This window comes from Salvelinus fontinalis, chromosome 32 (genome assembly GCF_029448725.1).
Source record: "Salvelinus fontinalis isolate EN_2023a chromosome 32, ASM2944872v1, whole genome shotgun sequence".
Classification (NCBI taxonomy): Eukaryota; Metazoa; Chordata; class Actinopteri; order Salmoniformes; family Salmonidae; genus Salvelinus; species Salvelinus fontinalis.
In genome coordinates this window covers 10,084,616-10,105,647 of record NC_074696.1, presented here as the reverse complement: position 1 = coordinate 10,105,647, position 21,032 = coordinate 10,084,616, and the positions used below count along the sequence as shown (strand labels likewise).

Genomic DNA, 21,032 nt, shown 5'->3' with positions numbered 1-21,032 from the left:
AATACTGATTTTTCAAGTGTGATTTTTTGTATTTAAAACATGTCTTTAGAACATGTTTCGTGTTGCTTTTATCCTTTCCCTTCTACATTTTGCCAACGCTGTCAGGTAATGACAGTTAATTTATCTAAACGACCTACTTCATGTTTATAAAATGTATAAATGAGCAATTATTGTCATCTTTATGTATCAAAAATAAAATACTACATTTACATTTCACTGTGGCGTTGATCGCAGCAAAAGTAGTTGCGCCAATCAGAACGCTCCTCCTTCTGGATGTCTGAATCACGTGATCATCCAACATGGCTTCTATTCACTTGCTGAGAAAAAAAAGATGCTGAACATTTCTGAATTTATTAGTTCATAGGAATTATTTTGGACCTTTCCGATACCCAACCATAAGGTAAACAATATAATGTCGATGTTTCAAGGTTGATTACACTTTCTATCTCACTTTTAAACGCTCCATTCCATCCTCGTTAGCTTGCTAGCTAAGCTTGTATTCTTCAGACTTGTGTCATTATGTTAGCCATAGAAGAAACACATTTCATTCTTACTATAGTTGTCATTTGCATCTTTTTTTAAAAATGTGTTTTTGTCGTCTATAGAAGATGAAGCTGCGCGTTCAGTTACAATGCAAGAACCTCCACGAGTATCTGAAAGAGTTGAGCCCTGAGATCTTAGACCGCTTGTACAATCATCCGGCCACATGTCTGGCTGTCTACAGGTACAGGATCAGTCCATTTAAACAATACTATTAAAGTAACTGTTAAATATGACATGTACAAGTCCTGCTATTTGCTATGATTTAGTACACAATTGATCTGTAATGTACATATAACCGTGTGCGATTATTTAATAACATATATGGAACAGAATACAGGTTATCTACACTTTTTTTTTAAGCCCCATTTAACATATAAACTCAGCAACAAAAAAAAACGTCCCTTTTTCAGGACCCTGTCTTTCAAAGATAATTAGTAAAAATCCAAATAACTTCACAGATCTTCATTGTAAAGGGTTTAATCACTGTTTCCCATGCTTGTTCAATGAACCATAAACAATTAATGAACATGCACCCGTGGAACGGTCGTTAAGACACTAACAGTTGGCAATTAAAATCAGAGTTATGAAAATTTAAGACACTTAAGAGGGCTTTCTACTGACTCTGAAAACCACCAAAAGAAAGATGCCCAGAGTCCCTGCTCATCTGTGTGAACATGCCTTGGGCATGCTGCAAGGAGGCATGAGGACTGCAGATGTGGCCAGGGCAATAAATTGCAATGTCCGTACTGAGAGACGCCTAAGACAGCACTACAGACAGACAGGACGGACAGCTGATCGTCCTCGCAGTGGCAGACCACGTGTAACAACACCTGCACAGGATCGGTACATCCGAACATCACACCCGCGGGACAGGTACAGGATGGCAACAACAACTGCCCGAGTTAAACCAGGAATGCGCAATCCCTCCATCAGTGCTCAGACTGTCCGCAATAGGCTGAGAGAGGCTGGCCTGAGGGCTTGTAGGCCTGTTGTAAGGCAGGTCCTCACCAGACATCACCGGCAACAACGTTGCCTATGGGCACAAACCCACCGTCGCTGGACCAGACAGGACTGGCAAAAAGTGCTCTTCACTGACGAGTCACGGTTTTGTCTCACCAGGGATGATGGTCGGATTCACGTTTATCGTCGAAGGAATGAGCGTTACACCGAGGCCTGTACTCTGGAGCGGGATCGATTTGGAGGTGGAGGGTCCGTCATGGTCTGGAGCGGTGTGTCACAGCATCATTGTAGGAAATCTCAACGCTTGCATTACAGGGAAGACATCCTCCTCCCTCATGTGGTACCCTTCCTGCAGGCTCATCCTGACATGACCCTCCAGCATGACAATGCCACCAGCCATACTGCTCGTTCTGTGCGTGATTTCCTGCAAGACAGGAATGTCAGTGTTCTGCCATGGCCAGCGAAGAGCCCGGATCTCAATCCCATTGAGCACGTCTGGGACCTGTTGGATCGGAAGGTGAGGGCTGGGGCCATTCCTCCCAGAAATGTAGATTGGGGTAACATCTCACAGCAAGAACTGGCAAATCTGGTGCAGTCCATGAGGAGGAGATGCACTGCAGTACTTAATGCAGCTGGTGGCCACACCAGATACTGACTGTTACTTTTGATTTTGACCCCCTCTTTGTTCAGGGACACATCATGACATTTCTGTTAGTCACGTGTCTGTGGAACTTGTTCAGTTTATGTTGAATCTTGTTATGTTCATACAAATATTTCCACATGTTAAGTTTGCTGAAAATAATCGCAGTTGACAGTGCAAGGACGTTTCTTCTTTGCTGAGTTTACATACACGACGATAGGTATTTTGGGTTGTACCGGACTCACATGCAAATTAAGGAGTCAGATTATCTGCTTGTTTCATTGCTTGACAGGGAGCTCCCCCCATTGGCCAAGAATTATGTAATGCGAATGCTGTTTCTAGACCAACCCCTTCCTCAGGCTGCGGTGGCTCTTTGGGTGAAAAAAGACAGTGAAAAGTAAGTCTATGAGTCTGAATCATACATAGTACAAGTCCAATGCTCTATTGTAAATTCTATCAACTGTCCGGTTGTTAAATGACTGTCAGTTAACCTTCAGTTGCTGTAGTTTGTGTTCTAAAATTGCCTGATTTTCTTCTCTTCCTTCAGGGATCATGATCAGTGTGTCTCTGTGCTGTCTGGTCTCAGACTATGGCACAGCCAGCAGCTACAGGGAGGCCTGCAGGGAAACATTCTGAACCCCGTATTCAAAGACAACCTGAGAATAGCATTATTAGGAGGGTAAGTCAACCCTTTCATTTGTAAGGTACTTAGTATCTATAGTACATATTGGGGTTTAATATGCTAACAGTAGAACTACCAAAGTTAAAACTTTACTTAGTGAACATGTCTTTCATAAGGCTCCTCCCCTTCCTCTTTTATCTTCCTCCACAACCGCGTCCTCATCTTCCACCACCTTCTCCTCTACGTCCTCTTCTTCTCTGCTCCTCTTCCTCCTCCTCCTCCACTACGTCCTCTACCTCCTCCTCTCAGGGGTAAGTCGTGGGCAGACCAGGGTGACAGTCTTGGTCCTGACAGACATGCCCGTGACGTGGAGAGTCTGGATAAGTATGCCTTGGAGCGCTGGGAGGTGGTTCTCCACTTCATGGTGGGCTGTCCCAGTGCTGCAGTCAGCCAGGACCTGTCCCAGCTCCTCATTCAGGCTGGCCTCATGAGAACGTAGGTACCACCCCACTGAGGGACCACTAGGAACTCAATGTTAAACACATACACTCTTTATTTCTTGTCAGTTTGTATTTTTTTATCACTATTTTACCTGTTTTTTTTTTCTGTTCATGTGTTTGGGATTTTCACTTTCAACTGTTCTGTTTTCCATGCATTTATATTTTTTCCACCCCACCACAATATTATTTCTAATTTCTATGTTCCTCTCTGAATCCCTCTGTTCCTCTCTGAATCCCTCTGTTCCTCTCTGAATCCCTCTGTTCCTCTCTGAATCCCTCTGTTCCTCTCTGAATCCCTCTGTTCCTCTCTAAATCCCTCTGTTCCTCTCTGAATCCCTCTGTTCCTCTCTGAATCCCTCTGTTCCTCTCTGAATCCCTCTGTTCCTCTCTGAATCCCTCTGTTCCTCTCTGAATCCCTCTGTTCCTCTCTAAATCCCTCTGTTCCTCTCTGAATCCCTCTGTTCCTCTCTAAATCCCTCTGTTCCTCTCTGAATCCCTCTGTTCCTCTCTGAATCCCTCTGTTCCTCTCTGAATCCCTCTGTTCCTCTCTGAATCCCTCTGTTCCTCTCTGAATCCCTCTGTTCCTCTCTGAATCTCTGTTCCTCTCTGAATCCCTGTTCCTCTCTGAATCCCTCTGTTCCTCTCTGAATCTCTGTTCCTCTCTAAATCTCTGTTCCTCTCTAAATCTCTGTTCCTCTCTAAATCTCTGTTCCTCTCTGAATCCCTCTGTTCCTTTCTAAATCTCTGTTCCTCTCTGAATCCCTCTGTTCCTCTCTAAATCCCTCTGTTCCTCTCTGAATCCCTCTGTTCCTCTCTGAATCCCTCTGTTCCTCTCTGAATCCCTCTGTTCCTCTCTGAATCCCTCTGTTCCTCTCTGAATCCCTCTGTTCCTCTCTGAATCCCTCTGTTCCTCTCTGAATCCCTCTGTTCCTCTCTAAATCCCTCTGTTCCTCTCTGAATCCCTCTGTTCCTCTCTGAATCTCTCTGTTCCTCTCTGAATCCCTCTGTTCCTCTCTGAATCCCTCTGTTCCTCTCTGAATCCCTCTGTTCCTCTCTGAATCCCTCTGTTCCTCTTTGAATCCCTCTGTTCCTCTCTGAATCCCTCTGTTCCTCTCTGAATCCCTCTGTTCCTCTCTGAATCCCTCTGTTCCTCTCTGAATCCCTCTGTTCCTCTCTGAATCCCTCTGTTCCTCTCTGAATCCCTCTGGTCCTCTCTGAATCCCTCTGTTCCTCTCTGAATCCCTCTGTTCCTCTCTGAATCCCTCTGTTCCTCTCTGAATCCCTCTGTTCCTTTCTGAATCCCTCTGTTCCTCTCCGAATCCCTCTGTTCCTCTCCGAATCCCTCTGTTCCTCTCCGAATCCCTCTGTTCCTCTCTAAATCTCTGTTCCTCTCTAAATCTCTGTTCCTCTCTGAATCCCTCTGTTCCTCTCTGAATCCCTCTGTTCCTCTCTGAATCCCTCTGTTCCTCTCTGAATCCCTCTGTTCCTCTCTGAATCCCTCTGTTCCTCTCTGAATCCCTCTGTTCCTCTCTGAATCCCTCTGTTCCTCTCTGAATCCCTCTGTTCCTCTCTGAATCCCTCTGTTCCTCTCTAAATCCCTCTGTTCCTCTCTAAATCCCTCTGTTCCTCTCTGAATCCCTCTGTTCCTCTCTGAATCCCTCTGTTCCTCTCTGAATCCCTCTGTTCCTCTCTAAATCTCTGTTCCTCTCTAAATCTCTGTTCCTCTCTTTTCTGTCCTCTTTCTCTCATGTATCCTATACCTCTTCCCCTCCTCCAGTGAGGCTGGAGATGCTCCCTGTATCACCTCAGCTGGTTTCCAGTTCCTTCTCCTGGACACAGCCTCTCAGCTCTGGTACTTCACCCTACAGTACCTCAACACGGCACAGGTAGGTCGTCAGGCACACAGAGGCACACAGAGGCACACAGAGGCACACAGAGGCACACAGAGGCACACAGAGGCACACAGAGGCACACAGAGGCACACAGAGGCACACAGAGGCACACAGAGGCACACAGAGGCACACAGAGGCACACAGAGGCACACAGAGGCACACAGAGGCACACAGAGGCACACAGAGGCACACAGAGGCACACAGGGGCACACAGAGGCACACAGAGGCACACAGGGGCACACAGGGGCACACAGGGGCACACAGGGGCACACAGGGGCACACAGGGGCACACAGGGGCACACAGGGGCACACAGGGGCACACAGACAGACTTCTCTCCCAGTATTATGTGCTCTTGTCCTTCTCATATTTCAGACTCGTGGAATGGACCTGGTGGAGATTCTGTCCTTCTTGTTCCAGCTCAGTTTCTCGACACTAGGCAGGGTGAGTCTTGTAGTACTGATATTTCATGCTGCCTGGCTGCTTACCTGCATTCTATGCAGAACACCCAACTTTAACGGATTGATTTCAACATAGTGTGATGTCATGTCAAAATATTTCATAGTCATTTTGGATTATTAGATTGTGGAATATTCTGTTTATAGTCTCTTATCGACTGATGTTGTCACCCCTGTCCTGTGCCCCAGGACTACTCAGTGGAGGGGATGAGTGAATCTCTGCTCACCTTCCTACAGCACCTGAGAGAATTTGGCCTCGTCTTCCAGAGAAAGGTGAGATATGGTGGAGGAGAATTAGCAAAGTAGCTACAATTGTAGTTCACAGTAATATTTGGCGTGTGTGTATATAATATAAATAAATACCTCACATGTGATTTGTAATAAGACTAAGCAATTAGCCTATTAAAATGTTTATCTGATTCCATAAACATAATTTAAATATACAAGCAAGGCAATGAGTTGACGTTGACTAGCAAGAATTGGTCTGAGAATTGTCTATATCAAAGACAGATATTTAATTACTTTGTAAAAGGAATGGATTCACATACCAAGGCATAAAGCTGAAGTTATACAAAGCATTAACCATCATTACAAGACATTATTCCAACCATATAGATCCTAAAGTTAACTTACAGGACAAAGCAGGAACGAAGAGAGGCTTACTGGGCCTAGAAGCCTAGGAAATGAGAATGGATCATACAACCTTCCTCCATGGACTGGAACCAGGATAAGAGAGAGAGAACACAGGCAGTTAATTCCATTTCATAACATCTAAAGGAGTAACCTTTTATCCCAAAACCAACCACCATTGACCAATCAAACGATACCAAGTTTACAGTAACCTAAACACTCCCAGGCCCAATCTCCACAGAGTGTCACAGCATTTAAAGGCTTGTGTGGGGGACCGATATAAATAAGACAGAATTCCTGAGAGGACAATAAAACCTCTGCATATTTTATTTGTATTAATTTAACTAGGCAAGTCAGTTAAGAACAAATTCTTATTTTACAATGACGGCCTACCCCGGCCAAACCCGGACGACGCTGGGCCAATTGTGTGCCGCCCTATGGGACTCCCAATCACGGCCGGTTGTGATACAGCCTGGAATCAAACCAGGGTGTCTGTAGTGACGCCTCGAGCACTGAGATGCAGTGCCTTAGACCGCTGCGCCACTCGTGAGCGTTGTAATGCTGTTTTCAAATGAATCACAATACCTTGCCCTTGTTAAAGCTTGTAGAATGTATTTATTTTAGTTTTTTTGTACGTGTTGTCAAATAAACAAACAAAGAATATGGTGGAAGAGTAAGATCAGGACAGCACAGAATTGACAGCACAGAATGGACAGACACTAATAACATTTTGTTATCTCCTCTCACTGTCCTTCTCACCCCTGGTCTTGTACCCCTACCCTCTCTCTCTCTCTGGTCTCATCAGAGGAAGTCTAGAAGGTACTACCCCACCAGGTTGGCCATCACCCTGTCTGCTGGCGTCTCCGCCAACTCTTCCTCCACCGCTATGGGCGCTGCCCCAGGGACTGGAGATTCAGGTTTCATCGTAGTGGAAACCAACTATCGTCTCTATGCTTATACTAGTATGTACCGCTGGAAGGTCTAACTCTGCAGTGTATTGTCTGACAGCGTGGACCACCGAAACCAGAGGAACTCAAGTTTTCATTCAAATCTCCCATTGAACAATTCAAGATTTACACCTCAACTCTGAGTTATCTGTGTTGCTCTCCATTATTTCATTCCTGTGTGTAAATCCCTCTCATTGTTTGAGATTGTAGTATTTCATTTATTACTAATTTCCAGGTGGTATTGAATAGTCTGTTAACTTATTTATTTTCTGTCATTTAAAAAAAATTGTTGACACTTGTTTGAAACGGGTATTTATACATAGATACAGTAATTCATGTTATTAATATATTCATAACGGAAGCATAATGTTGACTAATTAATGAAATGATTTATCTCCTATCTGTTAGATAACTGCTACGTACTGTTCGTTTAGTTGAAGTGTTTTCTGATTGGGCTCATTCTCATATCCAGGCGGTAGTGAATTAGTGTTATTCATCTGTCTTCTCCCCCTCAGACTCTGAGCTGCAGATCGCTTTGGTGGCTCTGTTTAGTGAGTGTCTCTATCGCTTCCCTAACGTGGTGGTAGCCCATGTTACCAGGGAGTCAGTACAGCAAGCCATCGCTAACGGCATCACCGCACAACAGGTAAACACACACACACACTCCTCACAGCAGACACACACTCCTCACAGCAGACACACACTCCTCACAGCAGACACACACTCCTCACAGCAGACAGACACTCCTCACAGCAGACACACACTCCTCACAGCAGACAGACACTCCTCACAGCAGACAGACACTCCTCACAGCAGACAGACACTCCTCACAGCAGACAGACACTCCTCACAGCAGACACACACTCCTCACAGCAGACACACACTCCTCACAGCAGACACACACTCCTCACAGCAGACAGACACTCCTCACAGCAGACACACACTCCTCACAGCAGACAGACACTCCTCACAGCAGACAGACACTCCTCACAGCAGACAGACACTCCTCACAGCAGACAGACACTCCTCACAGCAGATAGCAGGTTACTTTACACTACTGAACAACATAATGGCAGCTTGGAGTTCGTCAGGTTTTGTGTTAATGGATTTCTCTGTTCAGTGTATTGGAGTTCTGGTATTCACTGTTATACATGGTTGAGCTGTTTGGGAAAGTATGTATGTTTTTGTCTCATTCTGTGTGTCTTTTAGTTAATTGTTATACTGCACATGACATGGTAGAATGGTGCTTCTGATGTTGTGTGGGGAAGTGTTTACGGTCAAGATTTTGTGCTTTTCAGATTCTCCACTTTCTAAGGACCAGAGCACATCCTGTCATGCTGAAACAGGTATCTCCAAATATCAATCTGCTCCCTCATCTGTCTCACTCTCTGTCTGTCTCTCGCTCTGTCTGTCCGTCTCTCGCTCTCTGTCTGTCCGTCTCTCGCTCTCTGTCTGTCCGTCTCTCGCTCTCTGTCTGTCCGTCTCTCGCTCTCTGTCTGTCTGTCTCTCGCTCTCTGTCTGTCTGTCTCTCGCTCTCTGTCTGTCTGTCTCTCGCTCTCTGTCTGTCTGTCTCTCGCTCTCTGTCTGTCCGTCTCTCGCTCTCTGTCTGTCTGTCTCTCGCTCTCTGTCTGTCCGTCTCTCGCTCTCTGTCTGTCCGTCTCTCGCTCTCTGTCTGTCTGTCTCTCGCTCTCTGTCTGTCTGTCTCTCGCTCTCTGTCTGTCCGTCTCTCGCTCTCTGTCTGTCCGTCTCTCGCTCTCTGTCTGTCCGTCTCTCGCTCTCTGTCTGTCCGTCTCTCGCTCTCTGTCTGTCCGTCTCTCGCTCTCTGTCTGTCCGTCTCTCGCTCTCTGTCTGTCCGTCTCTCGCTCTCTGTCTGTCCGTCTCTCGCTCTCTGTCTGTCCGTCTCTCGCTCTCTGTCTGTCCGTCTCTCGCTCTCTGTCTGTCCGTCTCTCGCTCTCTGTCTGTCCGTCTCTCGCTCTCTGTCTGTCCGTCTCTCGCTCTCTGTCTGTCCGTCTCTCGCTCTCTGTCTGTCCGTCTCTCGCTCTCTGTCTGTCTGTCTCTCGCTCTCTGTCTGTCTGTCTCTCGCTCTCTGTCTGTCTGTCTCTCGCTCTCTGTCTGTCTGTCTCTCGCTCTCTGTCTGTCTGTCTCTCGCTCTCTGTCTGTCTGTCTCTCGCTGTCTGTCTGTCTGTCTCTCGCTCTCTGTCTGTCTGTCTCTCGCTCTCTGTCTGTCTGTCTCTCGCTCTCTGTCTGTCTGTCTCTCGCTCTCTGTCTGTCTGTCTCTCGCTCTCTGTCTGTCTGTCTCTCGCTCTCTGTCTGTCTGTCTCTCGCTCTCTGTCTGTCTGTCTCTCGCTCTCTGTCTGTCTGTCTCTCGCTCTCTGTCTGTCTGTCTCTCGCTCTCTGTCTGTCCGTCTCTCGCTCTCTGTCTGTCCGTCTCTCGCTCTCTGTCTGTCCGTCTCTCGCTCTCTGTCTGTCCGTCTCTCGCTCTCTGTCTGTCCGTCTCTCGCTCTCTGTCTGTCCGTCTCTCGCTCTCTGTCTGTCCGTCTCTCGCTCTCTGTCTGTCCGTCTCTCGCTCTCTGTCTGTCCGTCTCTCGCTCTCTGTCTGTCCGTCTCTCGCTCTCTGTCTGTCCGTCTCTCGCTCTCTGTCTGTCCGTCTCTCGCTCTCTGTCTGTCCGTCTCTCGCTCTCTGTCTGTCCGTCTCTCGCTCTCTGTCTGTCCGTCTCTCGCTCTCTGTCTGTCCGTCTCTCGCTCTCTGTCTGTCCGTCTCTCGCTCTCTGTCTGTCCGTCTCTCGCTCTCTGTCTGTCTGTCTCTCGCTCTCTGTCTGTCTGTCTCTCGCTCTCTGTCTGTCTGTCTCTCGCTCTCTGTCTGTCTGTCTCTCGCTCTCTGTCTGTCTGTCTCTCGCTCTCTGTCTGTCTGTCTCTCGCTGTCTGTCTGTCTGTCTCTCGCTCTCTGTCTGTCTGTCTCTCGCTCTCTGTCTGTCTGTCTCTCGCTCTCTGTCTGTCTGTCTCTCGCTCTCTGTCTGTCTGTCTCTCGCTCTCTGTCTGTCTGTCTCTCGCTCTCTGTCTGTCTGTCTCTCGCTCTCTGTCTGTCTGTCTCTCGCTCTCTGTCTGTCTGTCTCTCGCTCTCTGTCTGTCTGTCTCTCGCTCTCTGTCTGTCTGTCTCTCGCTCTCTGTCTGTCTGTCTCTCGCTCTCTGTCTGTCTGTCTCTCGCTCTCTGTCTGTCTGTCTCTCGCTCTCTGTCTGTCTGTCTCTCGCTCTCTGTCTGTCTGTCTCTCGCTCTCTGTCTGTCTGTCTCTCGCTCTCTGTCTGTCTGTCTCTCGCTCTCTGTCTGTCTGTCTCTCGCTCTCTGTCTGTCTGTCTCTCGCTCTCTGTCTGTCTGTCTCTCGCTCTCTGTCTGTCTGTCTCTCGCTCTCTGTCTGTCTGTCTCTCGCTCTCTGTCTGTCTGTCTCTCGCTCTCTGTCTGTCTGTCTGTCTGTCTCTCGCTCTCTGTCTGTCTGTCTGTCTGTCTCTCGCTCTCTGTCTGTCTGTCTGTCTGTCTCTCGCTCTCTGTCTGTCTGTCTGTCTGTCTCTCGCTCTCTGTCTGTCTGTCTGTCTGTCTCTCGCTCTCTGTCTGTCCGTCTCTCGCTCTCTGTCTGTCCGTCTCTCGCTCGCTCTCTGTCTGTCTGTCCGTCTCTCGCTCGCTCTCTGTCTGTCCGTCTCTCGCTCTCTGTCTGTCCGTCTCTCGCTCTCTGTCTGTCCGTCTCTCGCTCTCTGTCTGTCCGTCTCTCGCTCTCTGTCTGTCCGTCTCTCGCTCTCTGTCTGTCCGTCTCTCGCTCTCTGTCTGTCCGTCTCTCGCTCTCTGTCTGTCCGTCTCTCGCTCTCTGTCTGTCCGTCTCTCGCTCTCTGTCTGTCTGTCTCTCGCTCTCTGTCTGTCTGTCTCTCGCTCTCTGTCTGTCTGTCTCTCGCTCTCTGTCTGTCTGTCTCTCGCTCTCTGTCTGTCTGTCTCTCGCTCTCTGTCTGTCTGTCTCTCGCTCTCTGTCTGTCTGTCTCTCGCTCTCTGTCTGTCTGTCTCTCGCTCTCTGTCTGTCTGTCTCTCGCTCTCTGTCTGTCTGTCTCTCGCTCTCTGTCTGTCTGTCTCTCGCTCTCTGTCTGTCTGTCTCTCGCTCTCTGTCTGTCTGTCTCTCGCTCTCTGTCTGTCTGTCTCTCGCTCTCTGTCTGTCTGTCTCTCGCTCTCTGTCTGTCTGTCTCTCGCTCTCTGTCTGTCTGTCTCTCGCTCTCTGTCTGTCTGTCTCTCGCTCTCTGTCTGTCTGTCTCTCGCTCTCTGTCTGTCTGTCTCTCGCTCTCTGTCTGTCTGTCTCTCGCTCTCTGTCTGTCTGTCTCTCGCTCTCTGTCTGTCTGTCTCTCGCTCTCTGTCTGTCTGTCTCTCGCTCTCTGTCTGTCTGTCTCTCGCTCTCTGTCTGTCTGTCTCTCGCTCTCTGTCTGTCTGTCTCTCGCTCTCTGTCTGTCGCTCTCTGTCTGTCTGTCTGTCTGTCTGTCGCTCTCTGTCTGTCTGTCTGTCTGTCTGTCTGTCTCTCGCTCTCTGTCTGTCTGTCTGTCTCTCGCTCTCTGTCTGTCTCTCGCTCTCTGTCTGTCTGTCTGTCTCTCGCTCTCTGTCTGTCTGTCTGTCTCTCGCTCTCTGTCTGTCTGTCTGTCTCTCGCTCTCTGTCTGTCTGTCTGTCTCTCGCTCTCTGTCTGTCTGTCTGTCTCTCGCTCTCTGTCTGTCTGTCTGTCTCTCGCTCTCTGTCTGTCTGTCTGTCTCTCGCTCTCTGTCTGTCTGTCCGTCTCTCGCTCTCTGTCTGTCTGTCTGTCTGTCCGTCTCTCGCTCTCTGTCTGTCTGTCTGTCTGTCCGTCTCTCGCTCTCTGTCTGTCTGTCCGTCTCTCGCTCTCTGTCTGTCTGTCCGTCTCTCGCTCTCTGTCTGTCTGTCCGTCTCTCGCTCTCTGTCTGTCTGTCTGTCTGTCCGTCTCTCGCTCTCTGTCTGTCTGTCCGTCTCTCGCTCTCTGTCTGTCTGTCCGTCTCTCGCTCTCTGTCTGTCTGTCCGTCTCTCGCTCTCTGTCTGTCTGTCTGTCTGTCCGTCGCTCGCCCGCTCTCTGTCTGTCTGTCTGTCCGTCGCTCGCCCGCTCTCTGTCTGTCTGTCTGTCCGTCGCTCGCCCGCTCTCTGTCTGTCTGTCTGTCCGTCGCTCGCCCGCTCTCTGTCTGTCTGTCTCTCGCCCGCTCTCTGTCTGTCTGTCTCTCGCTCTCTGTCTGTCTGTCTGTCTGTCTCTCGCTCTCTGTCTGTCTGTCTCTCGCTCTCTGTCTGTCTGTCTCTCGCTCTCTGTCTGTCTGTCTGTCTCTCGCTCTCTGTCTGTCTGTCTCTCTCGCTCTCTGTCTCTCTCGCTCTCGCTCTCTGTCTGTCTGTCTGTCCGTCTCTCGCTCTCTGTCTGTCTGTCCGTCTCTCGCTCTCTGTCTGTCTGTCTGTCTGTCCGTCGCTCGCCCGCTCTCTGTCTGTCTGTCTGTCCGTCGCTCGCCCGCTCTCTGTCTGTCTGTCTGTCCGTCGCTCGCCCGCTCTCTGTCTGTCTGTCTGTCCGTCGCTCGCCCGCTCTCTGTCTGTCTGTCTCTCGCCCGCTCTCTGTCTGTCTGTCTCTCGCTCTCTGTCTGTCTGTCTGTCTGTCTCTCGCTCTCTGTCTGTCTGTCTCTCGCTCTCTGTCTGTCTGTCTCTCGCTCTCTGTCTGTCTGTCTGTCTCTCGCTCTCTGTCTGTCTGTCTCTCTCGCTCTCGCTCTCTGTCTCTCTCGCTCTCGCTCTCTGTCTGTCTGTCTCTCGCTCTCGCTCTCTGTCTGTCTGTCTGTCCGTCTCTCGCTCTCTGTCTGTCTGTCTGTCCGTCTCTCGCTCTCTGTCTGTCTGTCTGTCCGTCTCTCGCTCTCTGTCTGTCTGTCCGTCTCTCGCTCTCTGTCTGTCTGTCCGTCTCTCGCTCTCTGTCTGTCTGTCCGTCTCTCGCTCTCTGTCTGTCTGTCCGTCGCTCGCCCGCTCTCTGTCTGTCTGTCTGTCCGTCGCTCGCCCGCTCTCTGTCTGTCTGTCTGTCCGTCGCTCGCCCGCTCTCTGTCTGTCTGTCTGTCCGTCGCTCGCCCGCTCTCTGTCTGTCTGTCTGTCCGTCGCTCGCCCGCTCTCTGTCTGTCTGTCTGTCTGTCCGTCGCTCGCCCGCTCTCTGTCTGTCTGTCTCTCGCCCGCTCTCTGTCTGTCTGTCTCTCGCTCTCTGTCTGTCTGTCTGTCTGTCTCTCGCTCTCTGTCTGTCTGTCTCTCGCTCTCTGTCTGTCTGTCTGTCTCTCGCTCTCTGTCTGTCTGTCTGTCTCTCGCTCTCTGTCTGTCTGTCTCTCTCGCTCTCGCTCTCTGTCTGTCTGTCTCTCTCGCTCTCGCTCTCTGTCTGTCTGTCTCTCGCTCTCGCTCTCTGTCTGTCTGTCTGTCCGTCTCTCGCTCTCTGTCTGTCTGTCTGTCCGTCTCTCGCTCTCTGTCTGTCTGTCTGTCCGTCTCTCGCTCTCTGTCTGTCTGTCTGTCCGTCTCTCGCTCTCTGTCTGTCTGTCTGTCTGTCCGTCTCTCGCTCTCTGTCTGTCTGTCCGTCTCTCGCTCTCTGTCTGTCTGTCTGTCCGTCGCTCGCCCGCTCTCTGTCTGTCTGTCTGTCCGTCGCTCGCCCGCTCTCTGTCTGTCTGTCTCTCGCTCTCGCTCTCTGTCTGTCTGTCTGTCCGTCTCTCGCTCTCTGTCTGTCTGTCTGTCCGTCTCTCGCTCTCTGTCTGTCTGTCTGTCCGTCTCTCGCTCTCTGTCTGTCTGTCCGTCTCTCGCTCTCTGTCTGTCTGTCTGTCTGTCCGTCTCTCGCTCTCTGTCTGTCTGTCCGTCTCTTGCTCTCTGTCTGTCTGTCCGTCTCTCGCTCTCTGTCTGTCTGTCCGTCTCTCGCTCTCTGTCTGTCTGTCCGTCGCTCGCTCTCTCTGTCTGTCTGTCCGTCGCTCGCCCTCTCTGTCTGTCTGTCTGTCCGTCGCTCGCCCGCTCTCTGTCTGTCTGTCTGTCCGTCGCTCGCCCGCTCTCTGTCTGTCTGTCTGTCCGTCGCTCGCCCGCTCTCTGTCTGTCTGTCTCTCGCCCGCTCTCTGTCTGTCTGTCTCTCGCCCGCTCTCTGTCTGTCTGTCTCTCGCTCTCTGTCTGTCTGTCTGTCTCTCGCTCTCTGTCTGTCTGTCCGTCGCTCGCGCTCTCTGTCTGTCTGTCCGTCGCTCGCTCTCTCTGTCTGTCTGTCCGTCGCTCGCTCTCTCTGTCTGTCTGTCCGTCGCTCGCCCGCTCTCTCTGTCTGTCTGTCTGTCCGTCGCTCGCCCGCTCTCTGTCTGTCTGTCTGTCCGTCGCTCGCCCGCTCTCTGTCTGTTTGTCTGTCCGTCGCTCGCCCGCTCTCTGTCTGTCTGTCTGTCCGTCGCTCGCCCGCTCTCTGTCTGTCTGTCTCTCGCCCGCTCTCTGTCTGTCTGTCTCTCGCTCTCTGTCTGTCTGTCTGTCTCTCGCTCTCTGTCTGTCTGTCTCTCGCTCTCTGTCTGTCTGTCTCTCGCTCTCTGTCTGTCTGTCTGTCTCTCGCTCTCTGTCTGTCTGTCTGTCTCTCGCTCTCTGTCTGTCTGTCTCTCTCGCTCTCGCTCTCTGTCTGTCTGTCTCTCTCGCTCTCGCTCTCTGTCTGTCTGTCTCTCGCTCTCGCTCTCTGTCTGTCTGTCTCTCGCTCTCGCTCTCTGTCTGTCTGTCTGTCCGTCTCTCGCTCTCTGTCTGTCTGTCTGTCCGTCTCTCGCTCTCTGTCTGTCTGTCCGTCTCTCGCTCTCTGTCTGTCTGTCCGTCTCTCGCTCTCTGTCTGTCTGTCCGTCTCTCGCTCTCTGTCTGTCTGTCTGTCTCTCGCTCTCTGTCTGTCTGTCTGTCTCTCGCTCTCTGTCTGTCTGTCTCTCTCGCTCTCGCTCTCTGTCTGTCTGTCTCTCTCGCTCTCGCTCTCTGTCTGTCTGTCTGTCCGTCTCTCGCTCTCTGTCTGTCTGTCTGTCCGTCTCTCGCTCTCTGTCTGTCTGTCCGTCTCTCGCTCTCTGTCTGTCTGTCTGTCCGTCTCTCGCTCTCTGTCTGTCTGTCTGTCCGTCTCTCGCTCTCTGTCTGTCTGTCTGTCCGTCTCTCGCTCTCTGTCTGTCTGTCTGTCCGTCTCTCGCTCTCTGTCTGTCTGTCTGTCCGTCTCTCGCTCTCTGTCTGTCTGTCTGTCCGTCTCTCGCTCTCTGTCTGTCTGTCTGTCCGTCTCTCGCTCTCTGTCTGTCTGTCTGTCCGTCTCTCGCTCTCTGTCTGTCTGTCCGTCTCTCGCTCTCTGTCTGTCTGTCCGTCTCTCGCTCTCTGTCTGTCTGTCTGTCCGTCGCCCGCTCTCTGTCTGTCTGTCTGTCCGTCGCTCGCCCGCTCTCTGTCTGTCTGTCTGTCCGTCGCTCGCCCGCTCTCTGTCTGTCTGTCTGTCCGTCGCTCGCCCGCTCTCTGTCTGTCTGTCTGTCTGTCCGTCGCTCGACCGCTCTCTGTCTGTCTGTCTGTCTGTCCGTCGCTCGCCCGCTCTCTGTCTGTCTGTCTGTCTGTCCGTCGCTCGCCCTCTCTCTGTCTGTCTGTCTGTCTGTCTGTCCGTCGCTCGCCCGCTCTCTGTCTGTCTGTCTGTCTGTCTGTCCGTCGCTCGCCCGCTCTCTGTCTGTCTGTCTGTCTGTCTGTCCGTCGCTCGCCCGCTCTCTGTCTGTCTGTCTGTCTGTCTGTCCGTCGCTCGCCCGCTCTCTGTCTGTCTGTCTGTCTGTCCGTCGCTCGCCCGCTCTCTGTCTGTCCGTCGCTCGCCCGCTCTCTGTCTGTCCGTCGCTCGCCCGCTCTCTGTCTGTCCCTCGCTCTCTGTTCCTCTGGGTCTCATGCTGTCTTTCTCTCGCCCCCTCGTTCTCTTGTCTCTTCCTCCTCTCTGTGTTCTGTTACTCACAGTAATATCTGACTGACCTGTTTGACCCTACTCCCATGCTGGAGGTTCATTACTCGTATGTCATCCTGACATTACATGCTAGACTAAGGTTTTGGTCCAAATAGAACGCTATTTCCTATATAGTGCACTACTTTTGACCAGAGCCCTATCCCCAATGGGCCCTATTCCCTATGGGGCCTATTCCTTATGGGCCCTGGTCTAAAGTAGTACACTACATAGTGAATAGCCATTTGGGACAAAGCCTACTCCTACCAACTCTGTCTGTGTCTCTCAGAACCCAGTGCTGCCCCCCACCATCACAGACCAGATCAGACTATGGGAGCTGGAGAGAGATCGACTACAGTTCTCTGAGGGTGAGGCCGTGTGTGTGTGTGTGTGTGTGTGTGTGTGTTTAATACAAGTTTTCATGAGCAGGTTTCTCTTTTGTCATTGTGATGAATGATGTCCGTCCCACCTAATGGTTGGTGAGATCACGCTCTCTCACCCAGTGTCTCTGATCTCTGGTAAGACCCGTGTGAGATCACGCTCTCTCACCCAGTGTCTCTGATCTCTGGTAAGACCCGTGTGAGATCACGCTCTCTCACCCAGTGTCTCTGATCTCTGGTAAGACCCGTGTGAGATCACGCTCTCTCACCCAGTGTCTCTGATCTCTGGTAAGACCCGTGTGAGATCACGCTCTCTCACCCAGTGTCTCTGATCTCTGGTAAGACCCGTGTGAGATCACGCTCTCTCACCCAGTGTCTCTGATCTCTGGTAAGACCCGTGTGAGACGTGCCGTTGATAGGAATTCAGTTGCCGGGGGAAAAACAGGCCGTAACACTTCAGTGCTTTGAAATGAAACCAGTATGTATCAAGTGGTTCAGAGTAGGAGTGCTGATCTAGGATCAGGTCCCCTCTATCCATGTCAATACTATTCATTGTGATCTGAAAGGCTAAACTGATCCCAGCACTCCCAGGGTTTTTTCTGCATAGAAACATTAGTTTTTTCAGTCCGGGTAAGTCAAAACAGTAAATATATATATATATTAATAATAACAACAATAGTATTTTATTTTTTCTTCAGAAAATCATTTTTGGGATGGTAAAACGTCTTAAGTGTAAACTTCATGACTAAAATCAGATATAGTATGTAGAAAAGATAATTAACCTACAGAGCCTTCAGAAAGTATTCATACCCTGTGACTTATTCCACATTTTGTTGTGTTACACCCTGAATTCAACATGGATTCCATTGATATTTTTCTTCTCACCCATCTACACACAACACCCCAGAATGACAAAGTTAAAACATTATTATTATTATTTTTTTTGCAAATGTATTTTTGAAGGCACTGTATATATTTTAAAATAAGATCATCTTTGAGAACTATCAATCATGAAAAAGAAAAAGGAAAAAGCCTCACATTGCTCTTGTCAAATATGCCAGAAGGACGGCCTCTAAAAGGTTGTCTGCGACCGTGCTATTGGCCACGGCCACCATTTAAACCCCGTTTTGATCCAGAAACATCCTGACCTACTCTGAGGTACTTTCTACTAGAGGCTGATTTAATTAGGGAAGTTTTCATAACAATCGGTAATCGGCATTTTTGGACGCCGATTTACATTGCACTCCACGAGGAGACTTCGTGGCAGGCTGACTACCTGTTATGCGAGTGCAGCAAGGAGCCAAGGTAAGTTGCTAGCTAGCATTAAACTTATCTTATAAAAAACAATAAATCTTAACATAATCACTAGTTAACTACACATGGTTGATGATATTACTAGTTTATCTAGCTTGTCCTGCGTTGCATATAATCAATGTGGTGTATGTTAATTAATCATCGAATCACAGCCTACTTTGCCAAACGGGTGATGATTTAAAAAGCACATTCGTGAAAAAAATCACTGTCGTTCCACCAACCTGCATATTTAGTTAATGCCTGCTAACATGAATTTCTTTTAACTACGGAAATTGAGTTCTCTTGCGTTCTGTGCAAGCAGAGTCAGGGTATATGCAGCAGTTTGGGCCGCCTGGCTCGTTGCGAACTGTGTGAAGACCATTTCTTCCTAACAAAGACTAATTCATTTGCCAGAATTTTACATAATTATGACATTGAAGGTTTTGCAATGTAACAGCAATATTTAGACTTAGGGATGCCATCCGTTAGATAAAACACGGAACGGTTTTGTATTTCACTGAAAGAATAAACGTTTTGTTTTCGAAATGATAGTTTCCGGATTTGACCATATTAATGACCTAAGGCTCGTATTTCTGTGTGTTATTATATTATAATTAAGTCTATGATTTGATATTTGATAGAGCTGTCTGACTGAGCGGTGGTAGGCAGCAGCAGGCTCGTAAGCATTCATTCAAACAGCACTTTCCTGCGTTTGTGCTTCAAGCATTGCGCTGTTTATGACTTCAAGCCTATTAACTCCTGAGATTAGGCTGGCAATACTATAGTGCCTATAAGAACAGCCAATAGTCAAAGGTTAATGAAATACAAATGGTATAGAGAGAAATAGTCCTATAATTCCTATAATAACAACAACCTAAAACTTCTTACCTGGGAATATTGAAGACTCGTGTTAAAAGGAACCACCAGCTTTCATATGTTCTCATGTTCTGAGCAAGGAACTTAAACGTTAGCTTTTTTACATGGCACATATTGCACTTTTACTTTCTTCTCCAACACTGTGTTTTTGCATTATTTAAACCAAATTGAACATGTTTCATTATTTGAGACTAAATTATTTTTATTTATGTATTATATTAAGTTAAAATAAGGGTTAATTCAGTATTGTTGTAATTGTCATAATTACAAATATATATATTAAATCGGCCGATTTAATCGGTGTCTGCTTTTTTGGGTCCTCCAATAATCGGTATCGGCGTTGAAAAATCCTAATCGGTCGACCTCTACATACGGCCCAGGTCCTGTATGTTCTCCTGCGTTGTCCAGGGGCACCTCTAGCTACTCCGTGAGGACTTACAAAGCTGATTGATTTCTTTGGGTTTCATTTTCTTCCCACAGTAGGATGACTGACAAGGTGGCCTGCCTCTGTAGGATAGCAATCTGTCAATACAGGCTGTGTGTGTGTGTGTGTGTTGGAACCCCTGCTCTAAGATGTGTTGTAATCTGTGATAGAGTATTGATGTGGGCTGCACCTTTGACCTTGTCTATAAGCTATCTGTATCTTTCATTCTCTCCTGTCTACTTCCCTCCGTCTACCTCTCTATCAATCTGTCCATCTCAGGGGTGCTGTATAACCAGTTCCTCTCCCAGGCTGACTTCGAGGTGTTGCGGGACAGAGCTCAGGTCAGATATCTTGTTTTATTTTCTCTCTCTCTGTCTCTCTGTCAATGAACTCACCATTGAACATTATTGTCATGGGAGCAGCATGAGATCAGAGGTGTAATTACAACAACAATACCGCTGCTTTCTTGGGGGATTTGTGCTCATCAATGCCAGAGCAGGCAGCCTAGCGTTGGGACAGTAACTGAGCTGGTTTGAATCCCTGAGGCGACTAGGTTAAACATCTTGTCTATGTGCCCTTGAGCAAGGCACTTAACCCTAATTCCTCCTGTACGTCGCTCTGTATAAGAGCATCTGCTAAATGATTATAATGTCAAATGTGCAACTGGCTAGGTATCCTGCTTTCTCATTACATGATCTGACATTAACTGTGCACTCTTAAATTAGCCTTGCTACAATCTTTTACACATCCTCTGAATATTTGAACTATGAAAGGGTTGTAGTTCAACAATGGTAGAACTCCATTACTATTATCAGCCTAACATCTGCAGGCCCTGTCACATGTAGCAACTGCTTGTCTGACCTTCTCTTCATGTAATCTATTCTCTCCCGGTACAATCTAGGTACTTTATATTGCTCCAGCACAGACACAGGCTGCTGCCTCTGAGTGTATCCCGAATAGCACCCTATCCCCTACATAGTGAATATGGTGCTATTTGGGATACTATCTCTGTCTTATTACTTAAACCCCCTCTCTCAATTCAAGGGGCCTTATTGGCATGGGAAACATATGTTAACATTGCCAAAGCAAGTGAAGTAGATAATATACAAAAGTGAAATAAACAATAAACATGAACAGAAGTTCCAAAAGAATAAAGACATTACAAATGTCATATTATGTATATATACAGTGTTGTAACGATGTACAAAAGGGAAAAATAAATAAGCATAAATATGGGTTGTATTTACTCTCTCTGTCTCTGTCTGTCTGTGTTCCATTCTCCAGAGCCTGGGCTGTCTGGTGTGGCAGAACGTGGCTCACAGGGTGATTGTGGTTTCACCGCAGGGACACGGCGAAGTCAAGAGGTTCTGGAAACGACAGAAGAGTCACACTTGATAACAGACAGGGGTGAAGAAAAAAAATATCATTTTTTTATTTTTTACACAATGATTATTTTTTTCTTAGGGGTGACGGTTGAATGATCTTCTGAAGAAGGTATATGGAGAGTTCTGTATATACTGTATTGGATCTTGAATTGGACACAGCAGAGCAATGGCTGTAGCCTGGTGCCAGATCTGTTTGTGCTCTTACCTACGTTGTCATTGTCAAGCCAAACATGGCAATTCCGTAAGGAGTTGGCAAGGTAAGACTGGCACCAAGGCTACCGTGACTGGTGCTGGGTAGGACAAAATGGAGGAAGCAAGTGCTTTGTCTCTGTTTTTGTTGGTGATATTGCCATTGTCTCCTTTTGGGTTGGTGGGCAAATAAAATTATTTAAAGAAATGTATGACTTAGCCTGCAATACTTATGCAATACGGGGCGGAATGTAGCGGCAGGTAGCCTAGTGGTTAGAGTGTTGGGCCAGTAACCGAAAGGTGGCTAGATCGAATCCTCGAGCTGACAATGTAAAAATGTGTCTTT

The 21,032-nt window shown here is 48.7% G+C and overlaps 1 protein-coding gene across 1 annotated transcript; it reads left to right on the top strand.

The window, feature by feature from the left end:
* Window positions 1-256: 256 nt before the first annotated feature.
* On the top strand, window positions 257-20,894 carry gtf2h4 (general transcription factor IIH, polypeptide 4). The gene is made up of 14 exons (XM_055893318.1): window positions 257-400; window positions 606-724; window positions 2,436-2,540; window positions 2,691-2,822; window positions 3,075-3,260; window positions 5,043-5,151; window positions 5,531-5,599; window positions 5,803-5,886; window positions 7,049-7,205; window positions 7,706-7,836; window positions 8,489-8,536; window positions 16,429-16,507; window positions 19,392-19,453; window positions 20,397-20,894. Exons 2-14 carry the CDS (start codon window positions 609-611, stop codon window positions 20,505-20,507), a joined length of 1,389 nt encoding a protein of 462 aa, XP_055749293.1. The 5' UTR covers window positions 257-400; window positions 606-608; the 3' UTR covers window positions 20,508-20,894.
* The last annotated feature ends 138 nt before the right edge of the window (window positions 20,895-21,032 follow it).